This window comes from Thalia democratica, chromosome 5, assembly GCF_965202585.1.
Source record: "Thalia democratica chromosome 5, ktThaDemo2.hap1.1, whole genome shotgun sequence".
Classification (NCBI taxonomy): Eukaryota; Metazoa; Chordata; class Thaliacea; order Salpida; family Salpidae; genus Thalia; species Thalia democratica.
The window spans coordinates 52,071,407-52,094,557 of NC_139169.1; the positions used below are offsets into that span (position 1 = coordinate 52,071,407).

Sequence of the window (23,151 nt, forward strand, 5' to 3'; positions counted from 1 at the left end):
TCTCTGGTTTCAGTACCTGTTCTTTAACTAAACACTCATCTCTATTATGGTCGCTTATTTCTATCAGCACGCTAGTTGTCTGCTCCTGACTCAACCGTGAGTGTTGCTTACAAGTATCACTATATATCTTTTTTACCACAGTATCTACACTATGACCTATCTCGGCGTTAGTCACCATCTCTTCATTTATATTTGACTCCATTAAGTTACTCTGATCCACACCGACCTTGCGGCTGGGTGCAGGGTCTGGTTCAACATGTCCGCTCGGAGGGCATGCTGGCGCTAGTTGAAGTGGTACTGCCTGAGAGTCACCTTCAACTCTAGCAGCTTCAGACCGTCGATTAGCACCCTTTTCAACAAATATTTTACAAAAACGTCTTTCATTCATTTTATAAAAAATTTTAAAACTATATTTTTAAATACTTATTTTTCTAATTAAGTTAGAATATATCTTAATTTGTGTACTTCATATTTTAAAGAGAATGATCAATTATAAATTTTATTAACAATACAATGTTTCACTCGCTTGAAACTGGTCAAACGAGATCTTCAGTTGTTTAAAATCTTATTCAAATAGAAATATTTTAAATAAGATTATTTGAATAAGGTTTTAAAAAACTGAAGATCTCGTTTGACTTATTTCAAGCGAGTGAAAAATTGTATTGTTAATAAAATTTAAAATTTATAATTAATATCTTAATTTTATATCACAGATGTTCTTGTGCTAAAACTTTATTCCGACTAACGGCGTTTCACTGCTCTCAAATAAATTTAAGAACAGATCTACGGAGTCTATAAAATGTTAACACACATTAGAAAAAAAGCAGAAAAAAGCATGTATAATTATGTATAGTGTTTATCTAGGTAGTAACTATAAATGGACTTTATGGTTTAAAAACAAAGTTTGGGATAAAAGCGTAAAATTATAAAATTGTCTACAAAAAAAACAAATTTAATAAAAGTAGGCACCAACCTTAAAAAGCTCTAAGAATAGGCAAATTTTAAAAATGAAAATTAAATTGAGTTGTGCAGAAATGTTACGTCATAATAATTTTAACAAATTATTCAATAATTTATACAGCTTGAAAACATGAAGTATTAAACTTGCAAGAATATATAAGTTTTGTAAAATAAATTAGTACATAAATAGACAGAGTTATACTTCATGTTTTCAAGCTGTATAAATTATTGAATAATTTGTTAAAATTATTATGACGTAACATTTCTGCACAACTCAATTTAATTTTCATTTTTAAAATTTACCTATTCTTAGAGCTTTTTAAGGTTGGTGCCTACTTTTATTAAATTTGTTTTTTTTGTAGACAATTTTATAATTTTACGCTTTTATACCAAACTTTGTTTTTAAACCATAAAGTCCATTTATAGTTACTACCTAGATAAACACTATACATAATTATACATGCTTTTTTCTGCTTTTTTTCTAATGTGTGTTAACATTTTATAGACTCCGTAGATCTGTTCTTAAATTTATTTGAGAGCAGTGAAACGCCGTTAGTCGGAATAAAGTTTTAGCACAAGAACATCTGTGATATACATTCCGATAAGCTTAGCTTATCAGGATCTCCAGGATTTAACGCCTTATAACGTTACATCTTATCTTAATTTTACAAATATATATGAATGTATCTTAATTCCTGATTACCTTAAATTCACAAGTAATTGTAAATATACCTTATTATGAGAATATCTGATAATATAAATCAACTTAGTTTAACGATCACTCCGTATTTTTTATTTTTAATGATACTTTAAAAGTATTAGAACTAATTTTTGCATTTACTTGCTTGTTAATTTTATATTTATTAAGTAATTGACCATCATTTAAATAAAAATTTTTAATTTTAAATTATTTCGTGGTAAAATGTCACTAAGTGCTAAAGTGACACTGTGATAAAATGACACTCCATGCTAAGTGTCACTCCGTACCAAAGTGATGCCGTGCTAAAGTGACGACCCGTGCTAACAAAAACAGCTAAATTAACAGCTGTAGTACTTTATTAAAACTTAAACTTTCTTAATTCAAAAAACATTTACATAATCATTATTTTATGGTAAAATTGTCATTATTTTACCGGCAAAGTTTTAATCTAAACTTTGGTAAACTTATTACAAGCGGTATAACACAAAGCTAAATAAAAAGTTATTTCATTTAAATTAATCCTAAAATAGACAGATACAGAAATAACAATACCAACAAAGTTAAAATACAGCTTATACATATAAAAATTAAGCCTAATATTAGTTATCAAGTTTAGTTGTTTTTAGCTAATTTTTATTAGTTCAATGGTTTTAACTAAGCTACTAACATTAAAATTGAACTAATCTGTCTGTATTAAGGTTTGTATTTTTTATTAAACGTACTAATGTGAAATTTCTTTTATATTTGACATTGGGATATATGTACTTTTTCAAAACTTTGTACAATTTTCAGGTTATTCTACATCACAGTTGCTCCTTGGCCTTAAAATACTAACTAGTTGTGATTTTTTTGAAGCAGAACCATTAACAAAAAGAATTCTATATAATTTGCAGTAAAACTTACCACTTCTATTTTTTAATTTTATTAATAAAACAATGTTTTACTTTTTTAACAATATTTTTAAATAAGATTTTTAGTTGATTAATAAAATCTGTAAAATTTAAGGTAAACAAGAAAGAAAAATTTGGGCTAGACTCAAAATAAAACTGGCTATTAGGTGTGAAAACAAACAAAGTACGACTAATAATTTGATATAAATTTTAAAACTAGTAGGCGATTTGTTAAAATTGATTCATTTTAAGGTTAAAAAAAATAAACTTCTTAAGCTGAATACGACAAAGTTGAACTATTATTAAACAAACATATTTATAATTAGTTGGCTTGTAAACAATCAAACTCTTGCAAATAGTAAACTAAACTATAATACAGTACATAAGATGTAACGTTAAAAGGCGTTAAATCCTAGAGATCCTGATAAGCTAAGCTTATCGGAATATATACCACAGATGTTTTTGTGTTAAAACTTTATTCCGACTAACGGCGTTTCACTGCTCTCAAATAAATTTAAGAATAGATCTACGGTGTCTATAAAGTATTAACACACATTAGAAAAAAAGCATGTATAATTATGTATAGTGTTTATGTGGAATAAAAACATAAAATTATAAAATTGTATACAAAAAACACAAATTTAATAAAAGCAAACACTAACCTCAAAAAGCTCTAAGAATAGGCAAGTTTTTATAATGAAAATTAAATTGAGTTGTACAGAAATGTTACGTCATAATAAATTTAACAAATTGATCAATAATTTATGCAGCTTAAAAACGTGAAGTATTTAATTTGCAAGTGTTTGTGATTGTTAATGTGGATGTTGTGAAATAAATAAGTACATAAGTAGACAGAGTTATTTAAGGAGAATCGTCGGTTGTGGGGACAAATATTCGATAAACCTTGCCGCTTATTCAGAAGTAGGTCTTTATCTTCTGCTGCAATTACTGCTCTTTCTGTATTGCAAGTTGGGCAAATTCTACTTACTCCGTTGGATGCATGTTTGATCTTTGAAACAATACTCCACTCCATATTTGGCCTTTTACCGTAAATGTGAAATTAGCTCCAGACATAATCCGATAAACGCGTGCTTTGTTTTTTATTTATATTTTAAAAAGTATGTTTATGGTTGGCATATCTATCATTGAAACTGCCTGCTGTACTTCCGATATAAGTTTTATCTGGGCCCTTACTTTCAACTTTAACTTTATAAATTACATTTAATTAAACAATTACGTTTTAATGGGCAGTTATCTTTATTTATTTTACGGCAATTACATTTTTTAGGCATATTACTTAACTTATAAATATTAGGCTTAGTTGGTTTTGAATATTTATTTATAGTTTTATTATTATGCATTTTACTTATACTTTTAGCGCTATTATTACTTACTTGTTCTAAGATTTCTTTTATCATTTTAGAAATTCTAGTTATACGTTGATTATTATAATCTACACTATTGTTAGTACTATTGATATGAATATTTTCATTTTCATTAATATTTAAATTATTGTTACAGCTTATACCTTTAATATTTAAAGTTTTAATATGTTTTACATTATTGTTACCATAATTAAAATTACCACTATTAGGATTATCATCATTACTACTGTTATTATCACTACTATTAAAACTATTATTTTTATTATTACTGTTATTATTAATATGATTAGTTTAATTAGAAATATTATGTATATCTACGTTATTACTAACTTTATTACTAGACTTATTATTTGTATTAGCTTTGATATGTCTATTTTTAAAGTTTAAAATTACTGTTTTGTTGTGCAATTGTATTAAAGTTTTAACATTACTCATGCAACTAAAAGAAATTTTAACTGTCTTTCTATAAAGAATTTTATTATAAAAGTTGCTATCGGGGAAGTGTTTATCGACTAGCTTTAAAAACTCTTTACCTAAGTTTATATTAACTGAAGAGCAATATGGAGGACTATACCACATTATATGTCGGTTACGCGGTTTTTTTCGTTTTTTATCTACATCTAATTTTTCATACTTTAATTTACATTTAAAACTTCGATTTTTTAATTCAGTTTCGTACGGTGCGTTTATTGTGTTAAATATTCTTTCATTCGAAGAGAAGGTACTTAAACGTTTTTGTGTCATTACCGGGAGGCATTTTTTACATGATAAGGGTGGTCAGAATTAGTATTAATAAAGTTTAATAAAGAATTGGGTTTACGGTACGGACGGTAAGTATTATTAGATAAATCTAAAGTTACATCTAAAAAATTCGTTTTTTGCGCTTCTATTTCTAAAGTTATTTTTAAACCGATATCAGACATCAATCTAAACGTTGACTTTTTAATCTTTTCGTAAACAAGAGGTTTTGAATGATCAATGACACCGAGTCCATCATCTCTATACAATCCACAATTATCAAAAATACTTTTGAGTTTATCTAGAATGTATAACCCTACAAGATCGCATACCTCCGCTCCATGAAAACTACCCATTGGTATATCAAAAAACTATCGGTATCATTTTTCTTCCATACATCATCACCCGAAAAAAGTAAAGAGTCACACGAATGGAATATAATGTCTGTATCTGATTTATTGAAATCAGAAAATTGGGATGCATAATCTAGTGCGTTAATAAGTGCGCTTTTGTAATAGACGGATAAAATTGGACAATATCAAAGCTAATAAAACGCTTACTACTTTTATTGTTAATGTTGTTAAACTATTGTAATAGTTCACCAGTATTTTTCCATTGGATTAGACTAGTGGCTGTTCTTACGTCTTTAATTATACTAGTTAACATTTGTTTAGATATTTTACCAATATGCGTTTTACTTTTACTTGCTTGCTATCTTTATAACCTAGGTATACGTTTACCAGTAATATTATTTTCATTTAAAAGTTCTTGTGCACGGGAGTCTATCGTATCAGCCGGATTGTTGGTACATTTTTTATAGTTTTTTGTGATATTGTCTAAAAGTAACTTTTCATAAATTTTTGTACTGATTTTATATAAATTATTAGTTTTGTCTGCAAAAATAACAAGTTTGTTGACTTATTTATAGAATTAATCCTGTTACGTAAATTATATAGAAAGTTATTAGTTTTACCGGGTTTAAGTTCAATTTTATTAATTAAATCAATCAATTCAGATTCAAATGGTATTAATTTTACACAGATTGGTGCCGACTTTTTAGTCGGTAAAGGCAAAGATTTACTTATTGTACTTGATTTACTTGTGTTCAAATGAGCATCAGAATTATCGGCAACATAGTTTGTTTTTTACACAACTTTTGTTTCGTAATAAAATGCACGCCATCTCATCTTTTGGATGAGGTCGTTAGATTGTTTCATTACGCTTTATTACGATGGGGGCGTTTGTGTAATGAAACAATCTAACGCCCTCATCCAAAAGATGAGATGGCGTGCATTTTATTACGAACAAAAGTTGTGTAAAAAAACAAACTATGTTGCCGATAATTCTGATGCTCATTTGAACACAAGTAAATTAAGTACAATAAGTAAATCTTTGCCTTTCCCGACTAAAAAGTCGGCACCAATCTGTGTAAAATTAATACCATTTAATCAATAAAATTAAACTTAACCCGGTAAAACTAATAACTTTCAATATAATTTACGTAACAGGATTAATTCTAAAAAAAAGTTTAATAAACTCGTTATTTTTGCAGACAAAACTAATAATTTATATAAAATCAGTCCAAAAAATTATGAAAAGTTACTTTTAGACAATATCACAAAAAACTATAAAAAATGTACCAACAATCCGGCTGATACGATAGACTCCCGTGCACAAGAACTTTTAAATGAAAATAATATTACTGGTAAACGTATACCTAAATTAGAAAGATCGCAAGCGTATATAACAGTAAAGGATCATAAAGATAATTTTCCTGCAACAGTCAAGTGCAGACTAATAAGTAAAAGTAAAACGCATATTGGTAAAATATCTAAACAAATGTTAACTAGTATAATTAAAGACGTAAGAACAGCCACTAGTCTAATCCAATGGAAAAATACTGGTGAACTATTACAATAATTTAACAATATTAACAATAAAAGTAGTAAGCGTTTTATTAGCTTTGATATTGTCCAATTTTTTCCGTCTATTACAAAAGCGCACTTATTAACGCACTAGATTATGCATCCCAATTTTCTGATTTCAATAAATCAGATACAGACATTAAAAATGATACCGATAGTTTTTTGATATACCAATGGGTAGTTTTCATGGAGCGGAGGTATGCGATCTTGTAGGGTTATACATTCTAGATAAACTCAAAAGTATTTTTGATAATTGTGGATTGTATAGAGATGATGGACTCGGTGTCATTGATCATTCAAAACCTCTTGTTTACGAAAAGATTAAAAAGTCAACGTTTAGATTGATGTCTGATATCGGTTTAAAAATAACTTTAGAAATAGAAGCGCAAAAAACGAATTTTTTAGATGTAACTTTAGATTTATCTAATAATACTTACCGTCCGTACCGTAAACCCAATTCTTTATTAAACTTTATTAATACTAATTCTGACCACCCTTATCATGTAAAAAATGCCTCCCGGTAATGACACAAAAACGTTTAAGTACCTTCTCTTCGAATGAAAGGATATTTAACACAATAAAAGCACCGTACGAAACTGAATTAAAAAATCGAAGTTTTAAATGTAAATTAAAGTATGAAAAATTAGATGTAGATAAAAAACGAAAAAAAACCGCGTAACCGACATATAATGTGGTATAGTCCTCCATATTGCTCTTCAGTTAATATAAACTTAGGTAAAGAGTTTTTAAAGCTAGTCGATAAACACTTCCCCGATAGCAACTTTTATAATAAAATTTTTTATAGAAAGACAGTTAAAATTTCTTAGTTGCATGAGTAATGTTAAAACTTTAATACAATTGCACAACAAAACAGTAATTTTAAACTTTAAAAATAGACATATCAAAGCTAATACAAATAATAAGTCTAGTAATAAAGTTAGTAATAACGTAGATATACATAATATTTCTAATTAAACTAATCATATTAATAATAACAGTAATAATAAAAATAATAGTTTTAATAGTAGTGATAATAACAGTAGTAATGATGATAATCCTAATAGTTGTAATTTTGATTATGGTAACAATAATGTAAAACATATTAAAACTTTAAATATTAAAGGTATAAGCTGTAACAATAATTTAAATATTAATGAAAATGAAAATATTCATATCAATAGTACTAACAATAGTGTAGATTATAATAATCAACGTATAACTAGAATTTCTAAAATGATAAAAGAAATCTTAGAACAAGTAAGTGATAATAGCGCTAAAAGTATAAGTAAAATGCATAATAATAAAACTATAAATAAATATTCAAAACCAACTAAGCCTAATATTTATAAGTTAAGTAATATGCCTAAAAAATGTAATTGCCGTAAAATAAATAAAGATAACTGCCCATTAAAACGTAATTGTTTAATTAAATGTAATTTATAAAGTTAAAGTTGAAAGTAAGGGCCCAGATAAAATTTATATCGGAAGTACAGCAGGCAGTTTCAATGATAGATATGCCAACCATAAACATACTTTTTAAAATATAAATAAAAAACAAAGCACGCGTTTATCGGATTATGTCTGGAGCTAATTTCACATTTACGGTAAAAGGCCAAATATGGAGTGGAGTATTGTTTCAAAGATCAAACATGCATCCAACGGAGTAAGTAGAATTTGCCTAACTTGCAATACAGAAAGAGCAGTAATTGCAGCAGAAGATAAAGACCTACTTCTGAATAAGCGGCAAGATTTATCGAAGATTTGTCCCCACAACCGACGATTCTACTTTAAATAATTTTGTCTACTTTTGTACTTATTTATTTCACAACATCCACATTTACAATCACAAACACTTGCAAATTAAATACTTCACGTTTTTAAGCTGCATAAATTATTGATCAATTTGTTAAATTTATTATGACGTAACATTTCTGTACAACTCAATTTAATTTTCATTATAAAAACTTGCCTATTCTTAGAGCTTTTTGAGGTTAGTGTTTGCTTTTATTAAATTTGTGTTTTTTGTATACAATTTTATAATTTTATGTTTTTATTCCACATAAACACTATACATAATTATACATGCTTTTTTTCTAATGTGTGTTAATACTTTATAGACACCGTAGATCTATTCTTAAATTTATTTGAGAGTAGTGAAACGCCGACAGTCGGAATAAAGTTTTAACACAAAAACATCTGTGGTATAATACAGTACATCTTTTTTTAAATCAAATGCTATATTGTGACGTAATTACAAGCTTCCACTAATAAATCTAATGGATTTTTTATTGTCAAAATTATTTAGATTCAGAGATAGATATAATTCACTATGTACTCTTTTTTTCACATTACCAACAATTTTTTTTTCTTATTTAAAAAAAACTATTCTTTTTTTCTTTTAATTTGAAATTTGTCAAGACTTACACGTGACTATTATTAACTAAACAAATACTAATTAAAACGAAAATATAAACAAAATATAATGCAAGAACTGCTGTTTAGGGTACACCTCAGTTTTAATCTTTAAAAAATTAAACAGCTTAAACAAAAAAAAAAAAGACATTTAAACTACAATATTGTTTAAATTTGCTTTTAGAAAAACTTACAATAAGTTTCTTAAGGCTTTTTGTTTCTAACTTTGACAGTATAATACTTGGAGTGTAAAATGTTTTAATAAAGTTTCCGCGAACTTGACAGTTTATTGTAAAATTTTTATTGGTTTCAATTTTGTATTCAGACTTTTCACACATTATAAACGTTTCTTTTTGATGACTTTTTTCTGGAAAATTTTAAAAATCTAGTTATGAGTACAAAAAGTAATTTCAATGCAAATTATAAACTAAAAGGAACATTAACAAAACATGAACACTTTTTAAAACTGTTAATTTTTATCTAAAAGGTGCATACTGCATCTTCCAGCAGATCACTATAAAGATTGATAAAGTGTACTCATAATTTTAAGTTTTAATTTTTGAAAAAAATTAAGTTTAAATAGAAATTTGTTCAATTTAACTACAATATCAATATTTTTTTTTTGTAATATATGTTTGATGTTAAAAAATAAGCAGAGATCTCTACTCAAAAAGGAGAATCAGTACATTATTCTATTTGAATAAGAAGTTAGTTTAAGTACTGATGACCTCATTGGGCAAAAGTTTGTTCACTTAAAAGCTATTAGAAATAATATATTGTAAATTTATTGTATTTCAAACTACATTATGTAACAAAAGTGTGTTAAATAATAAAGTTCAGCTACCGTAAACACAAACTCCAAATGAATGAATTGTCCAGCTGGATAAGTTATAATAAGCTTTGTAGACATATATGCCAACTTCATCATATGTTATTTTTGGTATGATAAGCTAAATGAAAAAAAGTTTAAACACTTTTTAAGTTTTTTTTAAATTCCATAGAAAGATATAAAAAATAAAGGTTTAAATTTAGTGTCAACTTAAATAATTTTACCTTAAAAGGGTACTTTTTTTTACAGTTGTGAATCAATCTTGACTTTATATTGAAGTATATAAAGCTGCACTCTCTTAAAATTGATGCACTGTCACCTATAGGGTCTGTTTAAATGTGTTTTATAACGTTTTTTATCATAACTTTTGTGAATTAATAAAGTTATATAGGGTAAGCTAGTTAAATTGTCTACTCATTTTATTTATGTTATTTGCACAACTTATAATAACTAAAACTTAAAATGTCTATATCATAAGTAAAACAATACAAATTCTTGTTATGTTAAATGTAAATATAAACTACAAGTAGAATTAATAGTCTGGTAAACCATTTTTTAACTTTTATTTCTTTTAATTTTGTTTTACACGGTATTTATACAAACTTAAAACTTGTTTATGAAAGATATTTTTTGATGCAAACCTTAATGGGGTAGAAAATTGTTTTTTTAGTTTGTAAAGTGTTATTCTAAGATGCTTGAAAACATGGTTAAACCTATTTACTGCTAAATAAAGTTAAATTTATTTTTAATTTAACTAAAAGTATTCTCCTTTTCTATAAAGCAAACAGTAGAAAAAATCGACTAACTTAAAGACGTAAATTGAAGGCTACTTCCAACTTTTTTCTTATAAATATGTTTAGTAACATTGTAAATATATCTTTCATTGCTTAAACTTGTTTGACTTTTACAAAGAGAACTAGTTTCAGTTGTAAAAACAACTTTTACTTTCTCAACAAAACATTTTTTCAATATCCTTACCTATTTAATTTTTTCATAGATAGGTGAAAGTTAATTTAATTTCGAAAAGTTGGTATTACAATTGAAAAATAAAATTTTTGCTAAAATTATTTTGCAAACGTGATTTGCCGGTAAAATGTTAGTATGAAGTTCGAATAATTAAATTTACTTAACTTTAGTTAAAATTTTAATAGAAATATAATTTAATTAATCTTAAAAAATAATCTCAAAACTATAACTAGTTTTAAACTATATTCTTACAATTTTGACACCTACTTTTGTGAACAAAATGAATGTTTTGTTTTTCTCGTTGGTTTTGTTTTCAACTATAAAAACTAAACCTTGAAGATTTTTTCTTTTTATCTTTTTATCAAATGGATAGCTAGAGAATGGTTTTGAAGTATTAAATACAACTCTCTTTGTTTCCGCATTTTGTATTAAACACTGTTAGTGAAAAAGATATGTTACGCTTTTTTAAATTATAGTTAAAGACCATATGAAAATTAAAATTAAAAAAAGTCAAAAAATTTAAAAAGATAAAAATTAAGACAATACAAACTTTAACATTAAAAATAAACAAAAGAAAAAATGAGTCAAGTAAGTAGTAAAAACTAAAGCACTTTAATTTTTAGAAGTTCTTACAGTTTTTTTTTATCGACCGTATATTATCCAAAATTTATTAACAGAAAACTATAAATATTTTTCAAAGTTTATACACTATAACTTATCAAGAAAGTCTAGACACATTAAAAATAACCGAAAATTTTTAAAGTCAAATCTGTTAACGGCATTTAGTTGAAAAATATTTACTGAAGGCCATAGGGAACTGAAAATAATTTAAACTAACATTGTCACTTATATAAAGGATTTAAGTTTAAACTACAAGTCAGTTTAATTAGAATTGATCTTTTTTTTAACTTTTAAGATTTTATAGTTTCTGAGAAACTTAAGAAACAAACGTTTGGACCACAAATTTTGAATATTCAATTTAATTAAAAAATTAAAAGTTTACTAAAAATAAATTTTATCCTTCTTTTTTTTAGTTAAAGACCTAAAAATTTTAGGAAACATTCCTTATATAGCTTAAAAAATATGAACGTTGAAGTTTTAAAAGCAGCAAAAACTTAAATAATTTGGATAAAAAAAGCAACAAAGTAAGCGGTTTTTCATTAATAAAGTTATTATTATAAAATAAGTAAAATTCTTGTATTGAAAAGATTTAAGTACTAGTTAAGGACTCACTGTAAAAACTGGAAAAGATCACTTAAAAATAAAAGGAAAAGAAATATTTTAAGTGAAACATTTTTTTTACGTATTTTGTTTGCTCCTTTAATGATTAGCTTATTAAGTTTACCAACTTTGGTCTCTTTTATCTCAAAAGTTGTTTTTTTATCGGCTAATAATTCTGCTAGCTAAGCAAGCGTATAATTATCTAAAATGTTTAAATATATAAGAAAAATAATTGAACATTTTGAAACATTAAGAGTATTTTATTTCTCGAGGTATTTTTTGTTTGCAGTAAGCATTTTTGTCTAGGAATGTACTTGTTATATGATTTAAAAAAACTTCATAATAAATTTTTAGTGACTGGTAAGTTTAGTTTTTTTATAGTACTTAAAGTGTAGTTATTTACAATAATTGTATCACGTTATTATCTACTTGACATAATTTACTACATATATAAATATAATTCATAGTTAAAAAAAAACTTTGGTTTACCAACATATTCAATTACAAGTTTAAAAAACTAAAAGGTTTGTTATTAAAGCTATTAAACTTTCTTTACATTTGTGTTTTTGAAAGTGTTAAAAAACTTTTGACAGTTGTATGGTACAAGTTAACTCAATAATTCATATAACTGTTCAATAAGTGATACATGTATTTATATTGTTTTGCGTAAAATAGTTTTATAGTTCTGTACTTTTTAAAAGTATTTTTTTATTTAAACTTAAAAGTAATTTGAAGGTACTAGTTCTTACTAATGTAGCTATATTTTGAATAAATAAAATATATGAATACTTTAATAGCCTAATATTAAAACTATTTGCTAAGACAGTAAAATGTAAGCCTTTAAACTAAATTTTTAAAGTATAAAAAGTAAATAAACCTCAACAAATAGCTCATTCATTGAAGGAAATGTTCCATTTTCATTTTTTTGAAATAGATCGAAATAGAAGTATTGCTTAATGTGAGGCAAACAAGATAAAAGAAATGGCCAAGAAGATCGATATTTTAATTCACTATTCTTATGAGTGCATTGAAATGCGTCTGTAAATGTTTCTATATTGACAAAAATTTTAGTTTTGGCTATAAGCAACTTTTGAGCTAAACGTTGTTTATAACATAGTGCATCTTAAATAAAAACTAAGATTTAGACAAAAATTATAAGTATTTTTTCACAATTAAGATTAGAAAAAGTCATAACATTTGTGCAATTTAGCTAAATTTTTTTATTTACTTTCAGGTAACTTAACTTCATTGTAAAGTATATATTTTACGAAGCTGTAAAACTTTTAACCATATTTATAAAAGTGTTATTGAAAGTTATTATTTAAAAATTTACTTTATATTTTAGAGTTAATTTGAGTTGACATACTTATATCGGGTGATTAGTTTTAGAAATCATAAAATAAGTACTTAATAAGTACTACTTATGTATGTCTGTTTTAAAAACTGTACTCAATAAACAAATATTATTTACACTTAGTATACAAACTAGTAAAAAATGATATTAGAAACTTTAGGATATGCTTATTAAGTTGAAAACTTCTTTTATAAAAAGATTTTTAAGCAAGGAATAGTTTTGTTGCTACTAAACGAAAGACGCTGTAAATGTTTATAAGATTTACTGCATCATTGTTTACTCTAAAGTATATATAAGTTGCCTCACCATTAAAAAAATGTTGCTCAATATTTCTTTCACAATATCCAGTATAAAAGTATATTTTAAGAAAAAAAAAGAAAAAACAAGATTTTGAACACATTCTGATCTAAAATGAAGATTTAAAAAGTATTATTCTAACATTTTTCAAACTTTTATATTTAGACTGAAAACACTATATAACGCTGTAAATTACCTCGTCAGTAAATTATTTAAGCTGTCTATGCAGCAAACGTATATAGTGGAGAAAGTAAAGGTATAGCTTTTCAATTACGCATTACTTCAACTTCATTTATAGTACAAAACTTTTTTTTATGGTTCTTATATGCTTTTCGGTTTTGTGACTAATATAAAACAAATTATAAAAACTAATAACATTACCGAAAACAAGCTAAATAATCATTTTATATATACTTAAAAATATAAACTGTTTACTAATTTTAACTTTTAAAACTTTTTATTACTAGTGATTCGTTGAAAGTTTATTTAAAATTATATTAATATAGCCTTTTTCGTCTAGTTTTAAAGTAATTTTACTGTTTGTAAAAACCGTATTTATTATAATCGAAATAGTTTTTTTTTTCCTTTTTAAAATTTATTATAAAAACTTTTTTTTGCTGTGAAAATATTTTATGCTTCTGGTATCTCTCGTTAAATTTTGTACTAAAAATCTGTAAAGTAACTTCAAAAACAGACAACAAAACAAAATATTGACATAAGCTGAACTAATACGGCGTTTACTGTAAGAAAGTTTTTATTTCTTTCTTTATTTTTCGTAAAACTTTATTAAGAATGTCAGAAATGATAGTAATAATTTCTATATAGTCCAAAAAAATAATAGGAAATGAGTAACGTGTAGAACAGTGACCTAAAGATTTTATTATACATCGAGTTCTTTGACCATATTTTTGAGCATCAAGTTTTTTTATTTTGTTATTTTAATTAATTTGTTAGTTTGTTAAAATATAAAATCATAAAACGTGTTTTATAATTATGCGCTTATAATTTTTTAGAAAATTTTGTTAAACGATAAGTATCATTTAAAAGTTTTTATATGAAGTGATAAAACTTCTAATTTCTAAATTTTTCATAAAAATACTAATAGGGATTGAATAAAAATGCAAATATAAAATTTCCTTTATCTATCAGATTGATTATACGTTTTTGCTCAACTTTTCAAACTGAATTTTTGATTATACTTCATATTCCTTTTTAATCTTAATAAATTTTCATTTTAACATTTTTTTTGTTTAAACTTTTGTTGATTATTTTTAGAACTCGCTATACTACTTATTTCAATGACTATAGTTTGTATTAATAGACATGACTTTTGTGTTAGAATTTATATAGGACATGGTAGAGAGACCATTCAAGTTGAGCAAAATTAATTTTAGTTCGACTAAAATTTAAGACTCAAGACACAGCTGTTTAAATTATTAAAAACTTTAAATTTGTAATTTAAGACAAAATTTTATCACTTGGTTTATATAAAAATATTTAAAAAGTTATAAAAATTCTAGCAAAGTTTTGAAACTTTCAATGTTAGTAAAACAGCTAATACTACTAAAGAATAAATACATATTACTTTTTTTAATAAACAGGCATTTCTAATTTGTTTTGAAATTTTTCAAGGCGTTCTACCTTTGCTAAACCTAGTTAACAGTATGGAATAAAAATTGTGTGTAAAGAATAAAAATATAAGATCAACGCACAAATTTAATTTAAAACTGATTTTAAGCAAGTTAATTCACATTTAATTTTAAGTATGAAAATTACAATAACGTTAATATTTAAGTTTATCTTTTATTAAATAAACGTTTAAATCAGGGTTTCCCAAAGTAGACGAAATCGCCCCCCTGGGGGCGATTTTAGTTATTTGGGGGGCGATAATTAGTAAGGGGGCGAAAGGGTGGGCGATAACTAGTAAGGGGGCGAAAAGGGGGCGATTTTAAAATTTTGGGTTGTCATAAAGTTTTTACTTTTTATCTTGATATTTTACTAATTTTAACTTGCTATTAAATATTTGAGCCTGAGATAAACTTCAACAAAAAAGTATATTGTATTTATGTAAAATATAGAGAAATTAAGTACTTATGACTACTACTTTCAAATTAATCACATATTTTCAATTGTATATTTTCTTATTTAACAATTACATTGATCATAGACGATGGGAAATCCTCTCACTATTTTCAACCTTACATATATATTATTTAGAATCATAAATGGTTTGCAAAAATCTATTTTATCGATATTAACTATCAGCTAATGATATTTCCAATTGTTTTTTGAAAATTCATTAAGTTAGACTAAGAAATAAAACTAAACATGGTTGCCAATTTACCTAAAAAAACCTGGAATTTGACAATTTAGGCAAAAAAAAATTTCAAAAATCTGGAATTTTTAACAATTTCAACATATTAAGTAGTAAAATTTTGATTTGACACAAAAAAGCTATCAGATAGATAAAAATATGTATCCCTTCGTGGCAGATCTTTTTGAAGAAAAGACTCACAGAAAACCTTCTCAGACTTACAAACTGACTTTAAACTTAAAGTAAATTTTTCAAAAAAACGATATAAAAGCTTTTGGACTCAACAAAAACTAAGGCAAAGTATTCAATCATTGGAGAGGAATTTAGATTGTTGTGTATAGTTTTTCCTTCTAGCTACGTTGTTGAGAAAGCTTTCAGTTTAGTTATCATCATCTTGAGAAAAATATATAATCTAGATATTTGTAAAGGAGGTGACTTGAGGCTTTATATGACTGATTTAGAATCAGATTAGAAAAACTTGCAAGCATTCATGAACCTCATCCTTCGCATTATATTAGACTTCAGTAGCAGACATTATTTTATGATTTTTTTTTGTTTATTTTTTCTTTTAAAATACTTCTTATTTAACCTGGTTTGTATTGTATTTAAGTAGTCTTTTTATATTAAAAATTCTTATAAGTTATTTATTCTTTAACAGATTTGCATAATGCCTAATAAATATTAATTACGGTAGACTTCCTATTAAGTTTGCATTTTTAACCCAAAAAAAAAGTGCAAATTTATATTTTCTTAAATTTAACTTAAATGAAGTCTACTACTAACTAAGTATTAAAAAAAATACACAATATTTAATAGCTTATATAGATCTCTTTTTTTTATGAATGTTTGTTTTATGTTTTAGTTGATTTCATGTATATTCATAACGTTGTTGCATATAAGATATTTAAATTTATCATTTTGTAAAATAATGGTAATAATTTTTGAGTTTAAACTTTTTGATTTTGTTCAAAGCGCGAACTGAAGAGGAAGTCTACTGTATTTATAAAATGGTTTATGTTTTAAATATGTTAACAGCTTTGTTTTGACCTGGTTAGTTTTCAGTTTATATTTGTCGATTTACATTACACTAAAAGTTTTTATAGCATAGTAGTTAAAGTATTTGTTTGAAAGAAATTTATTTGACATATTTTTCTTGTTTAATCTGTATAAGTAAAAAAATATTGATAACCGATAAAGTTTTTATTTTTAAAATTATTTTTCGGTTTTAAAAGAGTATAGATTTGATGTCTCTATTTGAAATGACTTCAAATTTTTCATTTAAAAGATTATTAAACTCAAATTTTTTTTCTAACTTGATTTATTAATGTTAGAAAATCTATATATTAAATAATATTAAATTATTCATACAACTGTTTTTTGTTTTATCTCATGTTCTAATATAGTAGCAATTAGAATAAGTTGTTTATTTTAATAGTTCAACACTAGTTTTTAGTTTTTCACTATATTCTCTGGTAAATTATTGTAAGCTAATAACTAGAGAATAAATAAAATTAAACAGTATTAAATAAGCCATCAAAAAGACTGTTACAGTTACAAAACAAAGTTTAAACATAATTAAAAGAATTTTTAATCGATTACTTTCTGTTCACAGAATTAACTGTAAAACATTTGATTTTTTAGAATTTAAATTAAGAAAAAAATGTTAAAATTATGGTTTAGTTTCCTAAAGGTTATTCCATTCACATACTATTTGATGGTATTCTACTACAAAACATACAGTTTAAAATTAAATTTTTAATTTTGCAACTAACTTTCTTATAATATATTTTAGCATTGAAATTAATGATTTTACTGCATTAACAGAAGCTATTCATAAAACCACTTTTCATGTTAGATTATCAACCAGTCGGTAAAACTTTCTAAAACTGGATCAGAAATGGTGTTTTAATATTTATTTTATTATGTGTAAAATAATCTGTTCATTCTTTTGTAGTTTTTTAATCTCTGGTATTTAATTTCAGAATATGCCTATTTATGAAATAATTTAAGTATTTTGTGCGGCTTAAATAAATTACTTAGTATTCAATTCTAAATGTCCGAAATTCCTTAAATGAGAGATAGTTATAATGTCAGGTTTCAGTTAAGATTTCAAATGGGTAACGTACGGTCCAGATCCAATCAAATTTGACCCGCTAAGTAATTTGAAAACTACTTGTGCAAAATAAACAAAAATTAGTTTTTAGATGCTTATGATTTTGAAATACACTTTCAATTTGGTTTTCAGTTCACAACAGTATTTCCTAGATCACAATAATAGTAAATCATTTTATTAAAATTATGCTCGAGTTTTTTATTTTCTACATTTTTTTAATTATGCAGCCCGCAATTACATTTTTTAACGAGTTGAAACAAGAAAAGGTTTTTTAGTAAATATGAATTGCTGACTACAGAAATTTTCCACCACTACCCTAAAAGTTTCATTAGCTCCAAAACAATTGATATTTTTTCAGGATTGATTACACAAGGCTTTTTAATATTCAAGTATTTTAATACACTTTACTGGGCTTATAAGGAAACAACAGTAACTTATTTTCTCAAGCCCTGTAAACTACTTTGAACACAGCCCAAAAGTTCGTGCATAAGAAATACCAGACTAAATTACATTTCGAACACAAATTATTTGGCTCAAAAGTTTGTACTCAAGAGAAAAACTACTTTTTGAAATCGTGGGGGGCGATTATTTTTCAAATTTCTGAAAAGGGGGCGATTTAGTAAATGAGTTTGGGAAACCCTGGTTTAAATGAATTGAAATACTTGCAAAGCATAGAATCTTTAATTTAATTTGATTTATTTTATTATAATTACATTTAAAATTTAAAACAAGGTTTAAAACTTTTATGTTTATTACAATTTTATAAAATAAGTACACTCCTTAATTTTTTTTCAAATTACGTTTATATTTTGTTTGTACTGTATATGCCTGTGTTGGTAAATATACTAGCAACAGTTTTAGCATCTATACTTGAAAAAATAAATTCCCCAATGTGTTTAAGCTACAAAGTTTTCCAAACACACGAACAAATTTTCCAAAATCGAAAGGTTGCTATTAAAATTGCACAGCGTCCTTTTTGCTCAAGTTTTGTTGTCGTTTGTTGCTATTATTCTCCAAGGTAGGTGTCAGTAAAGGACAGCGTCACTTTAGCACAGTGAGACACTTTAACCTGGCGTCACTTTAGCGCGGAGTGACACTTTAGAACGAAGTATCACTTTAGCACGGCGTCACTTTAGCACAAATTGATACTTTAGCACGGCGTCACTTTAGCGCGGAGTGACATTTTAGTACGGAATAACCTAAGACCTTTTAAAATTTTCATTTAAATGATGTTCAATTAATTAATAGTTTTTAAGTAAACAAACTAATAAATGCAAATAAAAGTTATAACGCTTTTATAGGTATCGTTTTAAAGAACATAAATAAAGTTTAACTAATAGCTCTTTAAATTAAGCTTTCCTTAAAAAGTGTTTTAAAACATTAAAAAAAACTAAACGGGTAGAAAAATTCTTGAATTAAGTTTAATACCCTTGTAGTAGTCAATAAATAATTTTTATAACTCATATAAAAGTTGCGAGACGCGTGCATGTAGATTTAAGAAGAACTTAACATCTTTATGTATTATGATAATTAAAGCTTTTGATTTCAAAAATGAAATAAGTAAGTTTTTTGAGGATATTAAGTTATTAGAGCTTCTAAAAACAAATGTTAATTATTTACCAATATTTATCTACATTTATACTTATCACCTTTTATCTATTAAAATTAGTTTAAGTATTTAAAATATGTTTTTCGAAAACCAGAGCTTGTATATATTGCTAGGTTTATAAAAGTAGTTTTATGTTGAATTTGAAAGTAAGAGTGTCAAAATAATTTCCTTAAAAGTTTTATAGTAAGATAAATAAGTAAAGTTTGCAAATTTAGTTATACCTTAGTTATAATTAAAGACTAAAATTCAACACATTTAAAACTTGTTAAATTTTACTTTAGATGTTGCATAGTTCATTTTTAGGTTTTTAAATATAATAGTACAAATGTTATTTAAGCATAGAAAAAAAGTGCAAAATAAATTATGTGCTAACTTGTCAGTCCGTGTTAAAGTGTCATTTCGTACTCAAGTCTCAGTCCGTGCTAAAGTGTCACTATGTGCTAAAGTGTCACACCGTGCTAAATTGTCACTCTGTGCTAAAGTGTTACTCTGTGCTAAAGTGACACCGTGCTTTTCTGACCCGTTCCCTATTCTCCAATATTCTTTTTTATCGTTTTCCTATACTGTTTAGTATAGCTTAGTTTAATGATGTTTTATTCACAGCCTCTTGTTATAGCTGTTTTGATATAAAAGTGAAGTTAGCTACACAAAACTAAATTATATAAATAACATAAAAAAGGCAATTGCATATGGTTCACTTCTCCATTTTTTAGTCTGTGAGCACCAATGCACGACAAAAAACTTGAACATCATTAAAATTTTGCGGTGTAAACAGTTAATTAAAAAAGCTCTTTAAATATTAATAAGTAAGCTACAGTTGCATGTAGTAATTTGCAAGCATGATTATATTAAGGATAGGTGTCAAAACTGCACGAGGGAACCAGATTTTTAAAGGGGACTAAATTAGACGAAGATACTTTTTCACTAAAACAATTTTGCACGGAGACATTTTTGCACGGGTTGAATTTAATTTTTTACCTATTTTAATTACTTTTGTTTTTTATAAATTTAGTTATTTTTATTTTTTAACATCGTTGTTACCCCTAACCCTTACCTTTAATTTGTACTTAGTAACTTTTTTTTTGTTATTTATCTTTTAGTTTTTTTACTCTCTTGCAAAAAGGACCCTCCGTGCAAAATTGACCTTTGGTGCAATTTTGTCCCCTTGTGCAAATTTTTTTTCGTTCAAAAGTATCTTCCTGCAAAATTGACCTTTCGTGCAATTTTGACATGTTTTCAATATTAAATATAAAAAAAATAAAAGACTCAAACTAGAAAAAAAACCGGCAAGAAAAGCCATTTACTTTAACTCCCCTTCTGCCAATCCATAAAAACTAATAAATAAAGTATTAAGTAAATAATATAGAAGCACAACAACAAAAAACAATACCACTAATACTCCATTCTGTAACTTCCATTAAAAGAATCTATGCCCTCTGGATAACAAATGTTTAATCAAAAATGTAATTTACAAAGTCAATATATCATCTGTAAACGAAATAAAAAAACATATTGTTTCGATCGGAAACACTTTTAAAAGTAGATGGTACAGTCACAATAACAGCTTCAAAAAATATAAAGACAACGGGCCGAACTAGCAAAATACTTTTGGCATTTGAAAAACAACAAAGTCAATTACGACATAAAATGGAGCATCTTCCACCACATCGGGGTAATCAAAAACATACACAACATCTGCAAGACTTGTATTTTAGAAAAAATAGAGATAGCTAATGCTAACAAAAAAAAATTGAATAAGAGGTACGAACTGTTTATAATCTGCCTACATTTTCAGAAACACTGCTTTAAAACTTAAACTATTACTCGTTAATTAGTAAGTTAAATTATTTGTAATTGTTAAATTTATCTTTACCTCAAGAAAATTATTTTACATTAAAATACGATCCCAAACTAAAAGTTTTGATTACATAAACATTCTTTAATAAGACAGTTTAGAAAAATTTTATAAATTCATAGCAAAAAAACATTACTTCAATTTGTACAATTCGTACCTCTTATTCAATTTTTTTTTTGTTAGCATTAGCTATCTCTATTTTTCTAAAATACAAGTCTTGCAGATGTTGTGTATGTTTTTGATTACCCCGATGTGGTGGAAGATGCTCCATTTTATGTCGTAATTGACTTTGTTGTTTTTCAAATGCCAAAAGTATTTTGCTAGTTCGGCCCGTTGTCTTTATATTTTTTGAAGCTGTTATTGTGACTGTACCATCTACTTTTAAAAGTGTTTCCGATCGAAACAATATGTTTTTTTATTTCGTTTACAGATGATATATTGACTTTGTAAATTACATTTTTGATTAAACATTTGTTATCCAGAGGGCATAGATTCTTTTAATGGAAGTTACAGAATGGAGTATTAGTGGTATTGTTTTTTGTTGTTGTGCTTCTATATTATTTACATCACTTTAAACCAGGGACGTAGCTAGCTCAAAAAAGTTACGAATCTACAAAAATTTAAACATATGAAATGACGCGTGATAACGTCCTGGCGGGAACACAGCTACCTCTAATGTTATTGAATTTAATATGAAACTCTGCAGTTATGTTAATACTTTAAAAATGGATGTTCAAGAGTGATAAGTGTATACAAGGCAATTTATTTTGCTCCACATACCCTATGACTCTTTATGTGTTGCCACTTGTGTAAATCCAGAAAACATTCATTAAAAATAAGTATAAAAAAAATCACAATTTAACTCAAAAACATTTACATTCATTAGATCAAACATTTAACGTAGTCAATAGTAACAACAAGTTATGCAAATTTTTGTAACATAAAATTGTATGATTTTGATTTTTGAAGCTACAGCTTCCATTAGGATCAATTTTGCATGCAGCTTTTTGTCAAATTAAAAGCTTTAACGCGCTAAATGTTACAATTTTGATGTATTTAATTCGTTTAATCTTTACGACACTAAAAACGCTAGAGAATACATACATGTCGAAATTATCTCTCAGGAGTGCATAACTAAGTTTAAATGAATACTAAAGCTAAGAAAGCAGAGTCTTTTTAAGCTGAAATAAAAGCAAGTTTTTTCGCATATAAGTATACGTTTCTGTAGATTTACAGAAACGTACCAAGCGCCACGTGCCTGGTTTAAACATTAAGATAATTACGTCATAAAGCTAACTTAAAACATTTTTGAGCTTTAATCTTCAACAGCCTAAGTAAAATCTTTACCAATTGTAAACTTTAAGTTTATTACTATATTTATTTTTTTGCAGCTAACTTCCATGTGAGTTCGGTTTTTTATTATTGTTTTTTTTTTATGTATAGTGTCTACAAAATTCTTAAAAATTTAACATAAGTACTAAATTCTTATTTAAGTTCAGTATTATAAATTTTATAAAGTTTTGTTTCTATTAAGCCGCAAAGTTTTAAACTATAAAATTTTTAATGGTTTCATTTTGTTTTAC

At 25.9% G+C, this 23,151-nt stretch overlaps 1 protein-coding gene across 3 annotated transcripts in view; it reads right to left on the reverse strand.

Annotated features, from left to right (window-relative positions):
- The window catches only part of LOC145835807 (uncharacterized), a 50,599-nt gene extending 36,752 nt beyond the window's left edge, over nt 1-13,847 (reverse strand). For 2 of the 3 annotated variants that reach the window (XM_082943526.1, XM_082943527.1), the window contains exons 1-7: nt 13,687-13,847; nt 12,904-13,064; nt 11,073-11,240; nt 10,646-10,817; nt 10,064-10,167; nt 9,855-9,960; nt 9,205-9,377 (exon numbers count right to left, since the gene is read on the reverse strand). In XM_082943526.1, coding sequence (XP_082799652.1) covers nt 9,205-9,377; nt 9,855-9,960; nt 10,064-10,167; nt 10,646-10,817; nt 11,073-11,240; nt 12,904-13,064; nt 13,687-13,780 — 978 coding nt within the window. In that variant the 5' untranslated portion in view covers nt 13,781-13,847. Of the gene's footprint in view, nt 1-9,204; nt 9,378-9,854; nt 9,961-10,063; nt 10,168-10,645; nt 10,818-11,072; nt 11,241-12,903; nt 13,065-13,686 lie in introns of those variants that run through there. The other variant, XM_082943528.1, reaches the window with a different exon arrangement.
- Nucleotides 13,848-23,151: the final 9,304 nt, after the last annotated feature.